This window comes from Callorhinus ursinus, unplaced genomic scaffold (genome assembly GCF_003265705.2).
Source record: "Callorhinus ursinus isolate GAN/ISIS: 27379988/994484 unplaced genomic scaffold, GSC_fseal_2.0 scaffold7, whole genome shotgun sequence".
NCBI lineage: Eukaryota > Metazoa > Chordata > Mammalia > Carnivora > Otariidae > Callorhinus > Callorhinus ursinus.
The window spans coordinates 68,372,633-68,386,884 of NW_027397069.1; the positions used below are offsets into that span (position 1 = coordinate 68,372,633).

The 14,252-nt window shown below is 43.3% G+C and overlaps 1 protein-coding gene across 3 annotated transcripts in view; it reads left to right on the forward strand.

Moving 5' to 3' along the window:
• FLT1 (fms related receptor tyrosine kinase 1) overlaps window positions 1-14,252 on the forward strand; it is a 171,687-nt gene that overhangs the window by 110,514 nt on the left and 46,921 nt on the right. For all 3 annotated transcript variants that reach the window (XM_025875119.2, XM_073894741.1, XM_073894742.1), the window contains exon 15: window positions 9,883-10,014. In XM_025875119.2, coding sequence (XP_025730904.1) covers window positions 9,883-10,014 — 132 coding nt within the window. The remainder of the gene's footprint in view (window positions 1-9,882; window positions 10,015-14,252) is intronic.

The window sequence follows — 14,252 nt, forward strand, 5'->3', positions numbered from 1 at the left end:
CAGAGAAGAATGTAGTGTAGCATGAGTGAGTACATGCGTGTGTGCACGCACATGTGTGTGTTTATAATTTATAGCTATTAACTATGAAACCTTAGCTATCAGCTATGTATAACTAGACTTAGCACCGCTTGACACATTTTTTAAGTGCCTGAATCATCTTGAAATACTTCATTAGAACAACGGCAAAGTTCATAGTGAAAGGGCACAAGAGTGCTTTTCAGTTTTAAATGTTTGGAAATACATGTGTGTTTGGCACAGTTTCAAGGTGCTCACTTCAACTATAACCCCTTCATGTCAACCAGTTTACAATTTCTTGACAGCTTTTGGAAACCATTCTGTTCTCATAACTCAGTTTTGTAAGTTAGGCTAGTGAAGCAATAGACATTGTCCCAAATGAAAGGACCTTTGTTTATGTCTCTTCCCTTATTCGGTGGTTTCATGAAGAGGAATATTATACAGCATTTTCCACCACTGCTCTCAATCTTATTCTTTTTTTTTTTTTTTTTTTTTAGAGGGGCAGGGGCAGGAAGGGCAGAGGGGGAGAGAGAGAGAATCCCAAGCAGGCTCCACACCCAGCGTGGAGCCCGACGCCAGCTCGATTTCACAACCCCAAGATCATAACCTGAGCCGAAATCAAGAGTCAGAGGCTTAACCGCCTGAGCCACCCAGGCGCCCATCAGTCTTAGTCATTCCTAAGAGCTCTTCTCTCTTTTTCGTGGCTAAAGAAACAATAGTCTCACCAGGGATCACATTGGCCATCAGATCTCCTTTAGACCATGTGTTTTAAGCATCTCATAATTCTCTTCCAACATAGCACATTATTATAAGGCTGCTTTTCACTATGTCTCAAATTATTCCACCGTTTGCCAACTTTTTTTTCTTACATCTGCAAGTGCTTTGCCACGTGGCTTGACCTTAGTGTAAAATTCTCAACAGAGAAAGCAGCAGTCCAGTGGCAATCCTCTGAAAACACTGGAATCATTTGCAATTTTAGTGCCACTGAATGAGTCCACCATTGCTCACTCCCCAAATTTGTCAGTCTTTGCAGCTTACTAAACTTGGATTTCTCTTCCCTGTAGTTGTCCAAACCTCTGAAGTTTGACTGGGTAAACACAATCTCCTCTGTGTTCCTTGTGGGACGTTAATCAGACATCCAGTGTCTAGTTTTCTTGGGTTGCATTAGCCATCTTGAATGTATATTTGGCTCTTCTGGTCCCTCGTTCGGATATAGTTCTTAGCTAATCAATTCCTTTAAGAGGTATCAATGTACAGGTACAGTTTACCATGTACCTACAACTGTATACATCATATCCTCATAGCTTGCTTATCGAAATTATATCATGTGCCAACCTCAAAGAATTTATCATTTCGTTGGACAGCCAACACTGTCATAACAAAATTTACTTTTAATTTGTTAAACCTAGTATCTATTAACTACCTATTCCATGAGCCAGACATTTTGTCACATTCTAGAGAAAATGAAAATGAGCAAATCTTAGTCCTTACCTTTGGAAAAATTACACATAATAGGTACAAGTCAGTTCATAAGTATGCAGTGTGAATGGTATAAAATTCTATGAAATACAAATTGGCACCTCTGATTGGAGTGATCAGGGAGGGCTTCATGGAGGAGGTGTCATCTAATTGGACTCTGATGGTTGAAGAAGAGAGTTTTGATGATGACGATTAATTTGGCCAAATTGCATGGACATGTTCTCTAAGTCAGAAGTACAGATGCTCGGCTAAGCCACAAAACAGGAGTCACTGGTCAGACTAGCAGGCCAATTTAGGAAACAACAAGTCAGATTTTTGTGGAAGGAACAGGAGGAAAACACATGGTATGCATTAATTTACTCAAACAGGTTAAAATCTACAGATTTATTTACTCACTGGTGAATTGGATTAAAGTTCTATTTCATGCCCTTCTCTGGACAATGCGGTGCTTATGTATAAAATGCCAAGATTGTCCTTCACCTTATGGTATCATGGGAGGAAATAAAATTGTGAAAATCCCTTGAAAATACTAAAAACTAAAGGGGGTGTTCGTATGTTTAAAATGTAGACTGCATCCCATGGATAAACATATAGACCAGCATCATCACAAACTCTGATCTAAAACCCCCATCAGCAGGAACACGATAGATGCTTCAAGTTCTTACACTGGTGGCATCACCAGATTTCCTTGAAGTACAAGTTCCTACAAAAACAAATCTGTGTAAAATTTTACTTGAGACTTTGAGGTTAATGGTTTTAACAGACCCATGAAACTACCTGATTTTGCATTTCTAAACTCTAGGACTTAAAGCTCTTTGAATCTTAAGATCATAAAATTAACTGACATAGAACTTTACAGCCCGGGCAGAGCTGGGTATGTAGGGCGTCAGCATTAACTACTACCTTACTCAGGTTCATCTGCAAATGCTACAGAGCTCTCTCCTTTCCTTACCCCCTAAATTCCATTTTCCATGGTCTTGGTTTATTTGGCCATTTCCTCATTTGCCAAGTGTCTGCTGTCTGTTGGCATAGTGCTAAACACTGGGGCTCAGTAATGAATAAGGCAGTGGAGCAGGCAAGTAAGAAAGTCAGCAAATTTCTACAAAATGTTAAGTGTCGGAGGAGAGGCGTGCACGAGGTGATGCAAGAGTAACAGAGAAGTGGCACAAGAGCATCAGAAGCTTTCCAGAGCATCCAGATTTGCCTTGAGCTAAATATTAGGAAGTGAATGCTAATCAAGTGCCAGGTCAAGAGAGTAATGGGCAAAGTCATGGAGGCTTATCATGAACTGCCAATATATAAGGATGGCTCATACTAAGGATACACTAAGGGATGTAGCAGGGACAGAAACTGGAAAAAAAAAGGGGGGGCCAATCATGGAGGTCTTTGCTTCATTAAATATAATAGTGTCACCCCATGTACATCCTCTTAAGTCAAAGTTGTATCTACTCTATCCAGCGCACATGCTTCTATTGGCCCTCACAGCAAATTTACATAAGTTGATTTGGTTGCCAACATTTAGAAATCATAAGCTTTAACATGAAAGATCCAGATTTTTCTCTTGCTGGAACTAGAGAGTATTATGCTAAGTGAAATAAGTCAATCAGAGAAATACAATTATCATATAATCTCACACACATGTGGAATTCAAGAAACAAAACAGAGGATCATAGGGGAAGAGAGGGAAAAAATAAAACAAGATGAAATCAGAGAGGGAGACAAACCATAAGAGACTCTTAATCATAGGAAACTGAGGGTTGCTGGAGGGGAGGGAGGGGGGGATGGGGTAACTGGGGGATGGGCATTAAGGAGGGTGCGTGATGGAATGAACACTGGATGTTATATGCAACTGATGAATCACTGACCTCTACCTCTGAGACTAATAATATGTTATATGTTAATTAAGTGAATTTAAATTTAAAAAACACCTCAGAAGATGGGCCCCTGGGTGGCTCAGTCGGTTAAGCATCTGACTCTCGATCTCAGCTCAGGTCTCAAGCTCAGGGTAATGAGTTCAAGCAGTGTGTTGGGCTCCACGCTGGGCATGGAGCCCACATTAAAAAAAAAACAAAAAACAAAACAAAAAAACCCTCAGAAGACAACACTGGACTCAAATTCCCAGTTTCCAGTTGGTTGGAGCTAAGTTAATGCTTCCACCTTTAGATGGGAGACAGGCTTTCTGCCCTCCACAGACACAGTCCCCCTCCCATGATCTCATCCCCAACTCGTTTATGTTATGTGCCTGGCCCCTGAAGACATCCACACTTGCAAATCCTGCTCTGTGCCCTGTTGGTCCAATCTGATACAACTTCTTTCAGTAAAGGGAAATAAATGTTTTGACAGGAATTATGTTTTTAGTGGTTGAAAATTACTTAGGGGATCCCTCTAGAAGCAAGCAGACCTACAGTTAAATGATCTCATCTCAACAACACAAAGTAGAGCATCATGTTTCTTTTTTTTAAAAAAAAATTTATTGTTATGTTAATCACCATGCATTACATCATTAGTTTTTAATGTAGTGTTCCATGATTCATTGTTTGTGCATAATACCCGGTTGCTCCACGCAGAACGTGCCCTCTTTAATACCCATCACCAGGCTAACCCATCCCCCCAGAACATCATGTTTCTAAGTGAGTTCTACGTTACTTCTAATGATTAACACCCAAAGGGAAACAAAATTCATTCAGGGTGACTCTTCAAAGAACCCAATACCATTTCACATAACAAAATTACAACAGATCTAGGAATAAATATAACTGAAAATATATTTAAAGAGAAAATCATAAAACTATCAAATGACATAAAATAATGCCAAAATAACTCAAAGATATTTGATATTCCTGGACGGGAATATTTATTTTTTAAAAGATTTTATTTATTTGAGAGAGTGTGAGCAAGTGGAGGGAGGGGCAGAGGGAAAAGGAGAGAGAGAATCTCAAGCAGACTCTGCACTTAGTGCAGAACCCAACACAGGGCTCGATCTCACAACCCTGAGATTGTGACCTGAGCCAAAATTAAGAATCAGGCTGCTTAACCAACTGAGCCACCCAGGTGCTCCAGGGAATAATTATTAATGGAGCCATTTTTGAGGTCAAAAATACTGGGGCAATTTCATTTGTTTCAACCTAAAAATAAATATGACAATTTCCCCCAAATTAGTACATAAATTCAATGACATTCCCATCCCCATCCCAAAACAGTGCTTCTCACAGAATTTGACAAGCTAAACCTGAAATCCATATTAACGTATAAAGGGCCAAGACAATTTTGAAGAAGGGGTCATACCATAGCAAATATCAAAATGCATTATCAAGCAATCATAACTTGTGTGGGATAAATAGGTTATTGTGAACAAATAGGGAACCTAAAAACAGAACCACAAATATATGGGAACTTAGTATCTGACAGAACTGACAGCATAACTCAGTGGGAGAAGAACAGATTATTCAGCAAATGATGCTGGAATAACTGGTTTTTATAGGGTAAAAATTAGATTTTTAACTCACACCACACATACCCCTCCCTAAAAGAACATCCAGATGGATTAAAGAAATGAAAATGAAAAATGGCAAATCTCTAAATAAATCTTTTTAAAAGTTTTTTTTTAATTTTTAGAAGAAAGTATATAATCAGAGTAGGAAACCATCTTTTTAAAACAAGCAACGGGGGTGTCTGGTTGGGTCAGTCAGTTGAGCAGCTGATATGATTTCGGCTCAGGTCACGAGCTCAGGGTCCTAGGATCGCGCCCCACGTTGCACTTTGCATTTGGCTGGATTCGGCTGGAGGATTGATTCTCTCTCTGACTCTGCCCCTTCCCCTGCTCTCTCTCATTCTCTCTCTCTCAAATAAATCTTTAAAAAAAAAAAAAGCAACAAAAAGCACAAAGGATAATGGAAAACATTAATAAATTTGACTAAGTTAGAATTTTAAAAGGTTTTGTATTGAAAATTCACCATAAGCAAAGTTTAAAAGACTGTTTATAGAATGGGGGAGTACTTGCTGCATATTTAACCAACAAAGTATCAGTATCCAAAGCATCTAGAGAACCCAGAATCATTGAGGAAAAGACAAACAGGTTAATAGAAAAATGGGCGGGAAACATGAAGAGGTAATTCACAGGAAAAGAAACCCACATGGCCAGCACAATTGGAAAAAGATGTTCCACCTAACTAGTAATCAGAGAAACATAGGTTAAGCCCACAGAGAGATGCCATCTTACGCCCATTATGTTACCATCAGTTACAACCTTTAGTAGCACCAGGTATTGGGAAGTATATGGGGGAAGGAGAGCTCTTACTCAGTGCTGGTGAAAGTATAAATCAGTATATTTTGGAAGACCATTTTGTAATCCTATTCATAGAGTTGAAATCGGTGTACTGTATAACCCAGCACAAGGAGATGTTTGCATAACCGCGTATACAAAAGTGTGTCAGATGTGTATTGCAGTCTTCTTTGTAACAGTAAGAGAATGAAAACTATCTTATAGTAGAGAAGTAGATTTTTTTATGAGTTTTTTTTAACATGAGTTAAGAATGAACTCCGTCTACATGTATCAGCAGGAATAAATATTAAAACATCATTGAATAGGAAAAGTTGAAAAAACGTATATACTGTATGGCACCATTTATTTAGAATTTTTAAAGCCACAAAACAGTATTACATAGTCTATAGAGGTACATATCAGTGTGGAAAAAGCACAAAACATGCATGAGAATGAGACACACCAACTTCAGGATAGTGATACCTCTGGGGAGAGAGGGAAGGGGATGATCTACACAGTTTATTCATATAAAAGAGAGAGGGGGGAATAGAGCAAGTATGGCCAAATGTTGACATCTGATTATCTTCATGGTGGGTACATGGGTCCTATTTTTCCTGTACTCTTAAATGTTTGAAATGAATCACAATGAAAAAGTTAAACTAAGAAGAGAGCCCTTTGTAGAAGATGAGCTCCTCAGTAGAACAGCACCTGTATCATAGGGGGTCAGGTCATGTGAAGCGAGTAGCAACAAGCTAAGGCATTAAAAAGAAACCAGAGCACGCAACTATGAATAAGTATGGGCAGATCTGAGGCCTGGGGGGGTGCGGATAATAAGGGTAGTAACTGGCCTATGCCTGAGAGAAGGGAAATAGTGAGAACAGACAATGAGCAAGTGCCCGATGAGGATTCTGAGTGTCCTCCTGGTGGTGACGCATCAACCTCTGAGCACTGGGCAGAGTACAGTGTGAGGGCAAGTCAGGAAGAAGAGTGTTGCTGCTTGGCTTGGGACACCCTCTCACCCCATCTCCTCCTCCATGTGACGGAAAGAGGAAACTGAGTCAGGTGACGTTAGCTCACAGCATCCTTGGCATGATCTGCTCACCTTCACAACTACAGCCCCATCTCCTTGGGTGAAATCCAAGGCCTTCGGCTTCACTTGTTCATTGTGTCAGCCTTAAACCAGGATTTGAGTGATAGAAAGTTGGTTGAGGGTCAGGTCTACTGCAATGAAGATGATGGTGAGTAGCAGGATAGCCGCTACTATGAACGTTCATTGCCCTTGACCACCCAATCTCTAGCCATACGTTTACTTTCTCCATTTGACACATATACCATATCTTGCACTTTCCAGAGCTTTCATTGAAATTATCTCAGTTGATCCTCAGAGCAGTCCCATAAAATAGGCAAAGCGGGTACTATTCTCATTTTACAGATGGGGAAACAGACCCGAAGACATTAAATGATTTCACCAAGGCTACAGGGGAGAGTCTCATGTTTCATCCCATTACCTGGACCTAGACTATAAGAATCACCTTGCACTCATCTCTGTCCATTCCTGCATCCAGTAAGGCAGCAATTCCTATAGGTTGTTTCTACAAAGTGTCCCATATGGCGCCTTTCTTCCTCTCTGCTTCCTTTCCCACCATCCAGATTTGGATCGTCAGCATTCCTTGCCTGAATTACAGCGGGTGAGCTGGACTTCCAGATGCCACTTTTCCCTCGTTCCAGTCTACCCTGCATTCTCATTCTAGACTAAACTTCCTTAAACATTGCTTTCATTATGTCATTTCCCCGCTCAAAAATTTTTGTGAGCCCCTCTTTCCTTCTATACTGAATGGAAACTCCTTGGCCAGGATTTCAAACCTCTCCTTAATCTGAACTCACCTTTTCTAGTCAACCACTCAAAACGAGTGCTTTGAAAATAAAAATGGCTAACAAATCCATCCATCAAATCAGCAAAGGTTTGTGTTTTGTATTTTTTAGATGATCCTGCTCACTACTGACAAGAGAGTCATAAAACAGACTCTTAGCCTTGCTGGTAGACATGTTCGTGGGTATAATCTTTTTGGAAGGCAATGTGTTTATAAGAATCAAGAGCTTTTGACCTAATAAATCTGCTTCTGGAAATCTATCCTAAGGAAGTAATCTGAAATACAGGAAAACCCTTATGTCTAAAGATGTTCATTATACTTTTATAGTTATGAGCAATTAGATATAATCCTCCGGTGGCTTTCTTCGGTGCTTAGAATAAAACCCTAAATCCTTACCATGGCCTGTGGTCATACATGATTGAACCCAGTCAACTTTCCTTTCTCCTGCTTGCTAACTAAAGTCTATAGGGGTCTTTTCACTGTCCCTTAAACAAGCTCATTCCTGCCCCAGGGACTTTATAGTTGCTATTTCCTATGTCTCAGATCTTCAAACAGGTCATTCTTCCCCATCTTTCAGGTCTCTGCTCAGATGTCATCTCTTCAAAAAGCCTTCTCTAAGCACCCGCCGTGACCCATGGTCCCCTTAATCTGGTTTAGTTTCTTCACAGACTTTGGTCCTTGAAATTACTTATTTGTACTTCTCCAAAACTAGAATTTAAGCCCTTTGTAGGCAAGGATTCATTTGTCTTGTTTATTATCATATCACCACATCTCAAATAGTGGCTAGTACATGCATGGTAGGAGCTCAAAAATTTCATATGAATGAACAGGTTGTGTTAAAAAGCCACTTTAAGAAGAATAAAGGAAAAATATCTAGGAGCAAAAACTGTAGGTTTCTTTTACATTTTCTTCATGCTTTCCAATGTTTCTCAAATTTTCTCTATTGAGGGTCTTTTATAATCAGGGGGAATACAAACTATTTAAACAAAATAAAGCCTGCAGTCTGGCCAGGCCCATTTTATCACTATTCCAGAACAAGCATTCGATGCACATTCATGTCAGTGGCACGGCTGTCTTTTTGCCTGCCCTTCTTCCTGCACCTCTGATAATCCTTGAAACCTCAGCTCAAGGCCCACCTCCTCCATGAGGACTTCCTGAGGTTATTCCTACACTTATGGATCTCCCTCCCACACCAGGCTTTGCATTTAATTGGGTATGCCGTGCTACATTTATTCACTCATTCATGAAACACTCTCTGTTTGCTGGCATGTGTGTGTGAAACAGAGAGAGAGAGAGAGAGAGAGAGAGAGAGAGAGAGAGAGAGAGAGAATATGTATATATGTGTGTTTGGTAGGAGTTCATTTTCCCTCAGCAGATACCATGTCTTAGCATTCCCCCTCCCTCAAAGTCTTTAACATAGACTAATAGCAGAGTAAGTACTCAATAAATACTTGCTGGTAGTCCTTGGTGTTGAGGCTACTGGGTCTTCAAGCTGGGGCTCTGAAAATTCACGGTGCTCCTTCCATTACGGGATGCTTGCTAGTAACACTTTAGCTCCGACTGACAGAGCATTTACTGTGTGTCCTGCGCTGGCCACTCATGCTCCCGTGTACCTGGTAGGAACTGCTTGCATTTTCAGCTTAAGGTTGAAGAAACTGAAACACAGAAAGCTTAAGTAGCTTGCCTAGAGTGACAAAGCTGGAAGGGCTAAGACCTGGACTAAAACACAGCCCCAGCTCTTCACCTCTCCGACTGTGAAGCAGGACTTTCTTTGGCCCCGAGGCCACAGATGTGTTTCAGTCCAGCTGTGTGCTCTTGGTCAAGTTACTTAACCTCACCGGATCTGTTTCCACGTCTGTAAAACGGAGACCGTGAGACCTTGCGGGGTGATCGTCAACGTCGAAATGCGAAGTGTGTCGTGTGGTGCTGGCACACAGCAGGCGGCGAGTCAACGGTAAGTGTTCTTAGGAGGCACCCTGCCTCCTTGACATTTGCTGCTGAAAGCCGGGTATGGCAGCCCCATCTCATTGCCCTCCACGCAGTGAATGGCCTGGGTCCGATCCGCATCTCCAGAGCTGGGCTCCAAGCTCTGCTGCGCAGACCGAGAGAAAACAAATGAGCAGCCCAGCCCAAGGTTACCTAGAGCTCGGATTTCCTCGTCTGAACGCATAATTATAGGAAGAGGGTTGGATTACAGAAGCAGCTGTTTCTATGTGTCACCCAGGCCCACTAATGTAAACATCTCTCACCCCGCAGGAATTATTTTAGGACCAGGAAGCAGCACGCTGTTTATTGAAAGAGTCACAGAAGAGGATGAAGGTGTCTATCACTGCAAAGCCACCAACCAGAAGGGGTCCGTGGAAAGTTCGGCGTACCTCACTGTTCAAGGTAAACAGCTGCGCCAGAAAGCAACAAGAAACAGATCAGACGTCTATTTCCCTGTTTAACTTTCCACCACCCGGTCTCCCGCTGCCTCCGGCCCGTTCCTTTCTCCGACCTCCTCGCCCCTCCCCCTGGGGCTCTGGGAAGCGACCCTCTGGGTGTGGGGGCTGGGGGGTGCCCTGGCGAGGCCCAAGGGGAAGACACTGGCGGGCCACCCACCCCCCTGCCCCAGAGCCACCATCTGAACCCCGTCTCTGCAGGGAAGTAGTTCCCGGAAGAGGGGTATGCCACTGACCCGCAGAGAATGACCGCAGTGGCCCTGCTTGCGACAGAGAAATCCAAGAAGGCGGAGGGGTGTAGAGAGAGAGGGGAACACCCACACGGTGGAAACTCGTTCCTTCTTTTTCCTTTTCCAATTCCCACGAGTTAGACATATGCCGCTCTCCTGAATGTTTTCACAAGCTAGGCTTTGGGGTTTTTTTGTTTTTTGTTTTTTTGTTTTCGTTTTAACACGGAGCAGACTGCAAATTATTATCTGGGAGAAGCCACACATAAAAAACAGACCACATTTGAGAAAACTATTCCAAGTGCTTCCTCTTTATAGACCTCAGACAGTTTGTTGAGCCGCAAAATCCAAAGCGGTCTAATCCGAGCCAGGACTGTGGCCATGTGGCTCCCATTTGGGAAGTAGTTCAGACCTCAATTTCAGTCCGCTGATGCCAAGAATCATCCAAAACATAGCATTTACAGTATCATAAAATATCACATTGGCACCTCTTGAGATGTAAATATCTATGGCACATTGAGGTCTTACATGAAAAGACACAATTTGTTCGGTAGCCTGTTTCCAGGGGCTCCCCAGGAGACAACAGAACGCGAAAGTATTGCTGGCGAGGCAACGGCTTGCTTATACATCAGTTCTTCCGCTCTGGAAACTTGCACTGCTCAAAGAGTCTAACTCTGGGAATCCAGACTCCTTTAAAACAGAGCATCATCCCCATTCTTTGCCGAGGAGATGATTTTAGAGAGCCTCCTGAAAAATCTAGAAATTATGCTTCCACAAATGTATACTTTTGGAAAAAGTTGAGGGTAGCATTCCCCCAATACGTATAGTGATGGTCCTGTTTCTCTCCCAAATAGTCCTCATCTCCAAGGATTCTTTCAACTGGTCTGCTTACCCCCAGACAAAACAATTAGCCATGGAGAAAACAATTACGTGCACATCTCTCTTTAACACCTCTTTCTTCAAAGGATGGTTCGTTTACCTTTTAACACGGACTCCAGATGTGGCCCTCAGGGAGTCACTCCATCAGGCCAGGGAGGGCTGCAGATCTGAGAAAGGGGCAAGGAGGTCCCGGATCCTCAGTCCAGAAGGCATTTTCCCCCATGTCCCGACAACAACCCCAAAAGACGCACAGAGCAGTTAGGAAGCCCCAGACAGGAATGAGATGACTGATCTAAACCCGACAGCTAGGTAATGGCAAACGTAAATGAGAGCTGGGCTCTTCAGACCCACTCCAGCTTCCCATACGTGCCTTCCTTGTGGTTCATCCCCACCATCCCCACTCTTCTCTACCAGGGAATATGCAGCCATGTCTGACCCAGTGGCTAGGCAGCTGATGGCTTGGGAGAAGCCCTTGCCTGAAGCAGGGCTATCTCTGCAAGTTTGCAGCTCTCCACAAAGACTTTATTTCCTGTCCCCTCACCTTTTCTGCCAGGCTGATCTGGGGTCCCCAGAAGCCACCTCACTTCACGGCATCTGTTGAGTTTCTTCTGTCCGCAGTCATGACCACCGGCCTTCTGTTTGCCATAAGTCTACCCCCTGGGAATAGTCTCTCCTGCTGTGATGTGTTTGCTGTCCATGGGCAGAGCAGTGGCACTGGGGAGACTCCCAGGCTGGAGTGGAGCCAACAGGCTGGCCATCAGAGAGCCTGACTCACCGCTAACCCTCCTTTGCCCCTATGGCCAATATATAGCAGTGTCCTCCAGGATGAACAGCTGACTCAGATGCTCATTCTCTTCCCTGCCCTCCCACACCATGGTTCTTGGATCTTTAGTCTGTACTTATTTTATACTGCTTTTTATTATTATTTGGGGATTGATATCCCTCTCTTCCTGACTGAATTGCAAACGTTTTGAGACAGAACTGTGTCTGACCTATCTTTGTATTCCTTAGCTGTGCCCTGCAACTTAGCAGGAGACTGTTTATTTAGTACCTTTCTGTGCAGACACTGCTAGACAACTGGTATACCTAATCCCATGAACTTCTTAAGAATCCAGAGAAGTAACTAGTATTATCTTTAGTCTACAGATGGGAAAACGGACACTCCAGAAAGGTTAAATTATTTGCCCAAAGTTATACAACGAAGTCAGCAGGAAGGCTGGCTGCAGTCCATGTCCTGTAACCTGTGGAGGGTCTATCCTTCCTCCATTCGTCCCAATCCCTGACGTGCCATAGGAACTTGTCCTTGAGGCCTTAGCATAAAATTCAGCTCTTAGACTTTTTCAGTTATCCTGTTATTTGGTTTTCTCTCTACCTGGTTCTAATTTCCTACAGTGATTCCTTTTCCCACTAAATGCTTTTCTGAAGTCAGACAGCATTAAGAATATGGCTGCCACTGATCCTTTCTACACATTTCCATCAGCCTATGTCATTTGCTTCTGAGGAAAGGGGAGACCATTCTCACTTGAGTTGCCATGTCGGCTGCCTCTACAGACGTCCTAACCCTGTCATCTCCTGACATCATCTCTCAGCCTCCCAAACAACCCGCCTACTTCTCTCTCCTTCCATCATCTTCCAATTCTAGAGTGATCTTCTTAAATCTTCTTAAATGACTAATCTTACGACATGTTACTTCCCTGCTTCGAATTTGCAGTGGTTCTGGATAGGCTCTCATCCTCATCCAGGCACACAAGGTCCACCCTGGGCTCCTTCTGCAGCCTTGTGGCTTACCCCTCCCTTCACCTCTGAGCTCCCCAGCTGTGCGACTGCTCCTCCCCACCCTCTGCCTGTACACAGCGCCTTCCTTCGGTCTCCACAGCCTTCCTTCCTCCCATCTCCTTCTCCCCCAGACAACCCTACTCATCCTGACAACTCACTTTGACTTGCTTCGGGTGTAGAGGAAAGGACCTCCTGCCTTACCATCACTTTCCCCTCTGTGCTCCCAGAGTACTTGACGTGAACCTTTAATGCAACGCTTACCACAGCTTACTCTTCACTCCTCTTTCCCTAAGCATTTGATGAATGTGTTTGCTGGATTGATCTACTTAGAAAACCACCACTGAATGTCTGAAAAAAGACACACGTCAATAGATTGTTTAGGGCAAGAGAGATAAGCCAAATTCAATTAGTTATTAACTCAACAACTTAGTTATGCACCCAGGACTGTGCAGCACGTGGAAGTAAAACCATGATCCCTCACCTCAGTGTGCTCTCAAAACCTGGTTGGAAGCAGATTAAGGTGCACAGGAAACAATTAGAACCAGACCAATAAGAATTTTGAGCTTCTAAGGGCGCCTGGGGGGCCCAGTCAGTTAAGCGTCCAACTCTTGGTTTCAGCTCAGGTCCTGATCTCATGGCTCATGGGATTGAGCCCTGTGTTGGGCTCCATGCTCAGCAGGAGTCTGCTTGGATATTCTCTCCCTCTGCCCCTTCCCCCCTCCTCCCTTTCTGATAAACAAACAAATCTTAAAAAAGACGAATTTTGAGCTCCTCCTAAGGATAAAGTAGAAACACTAGTTTGTATCAAGCAGACCACACAGTGCCGCTAATAAGAGCTCAAGGAGTTCAGAGAGACGAGAAAGGCCACGGGGAGTGAACCAAGGTCTAAAGGAAGCCTCAGAGGTTGTTGGGTTGGCAAGGCAAATGGGGCAGTGAGCTAGGAGACAACTATGAGCCTTCTACGTTGATATCTCTCTTGGCAACAACAAAGTCGAGGTATTTTAAATATGTCCTCTTGTCTCGCCCACGGGGTTTTCTGAGGACCTGGTACTTTTGATTCATGACCTCTTTTCCCTCGGGTGGTGTGAATCTCCAGTAGCACTTGGGGAAATGATAGAGCTTTGCAAGGTGGCTGTGGACACTTCATGCATATGGTTCTTTTTACTCATTATTGTCCTCAACTGCCATGCTTTTTGAGTTCTTGTGTCTGCTTTTTATAGTTGTTCTGCCTTCTTCCTGGCTCTCTTTTGTAATTTTTTTCTCCCCCTGGTCTCGCAGTGACAGCTGAATCCGACCTCTCTGC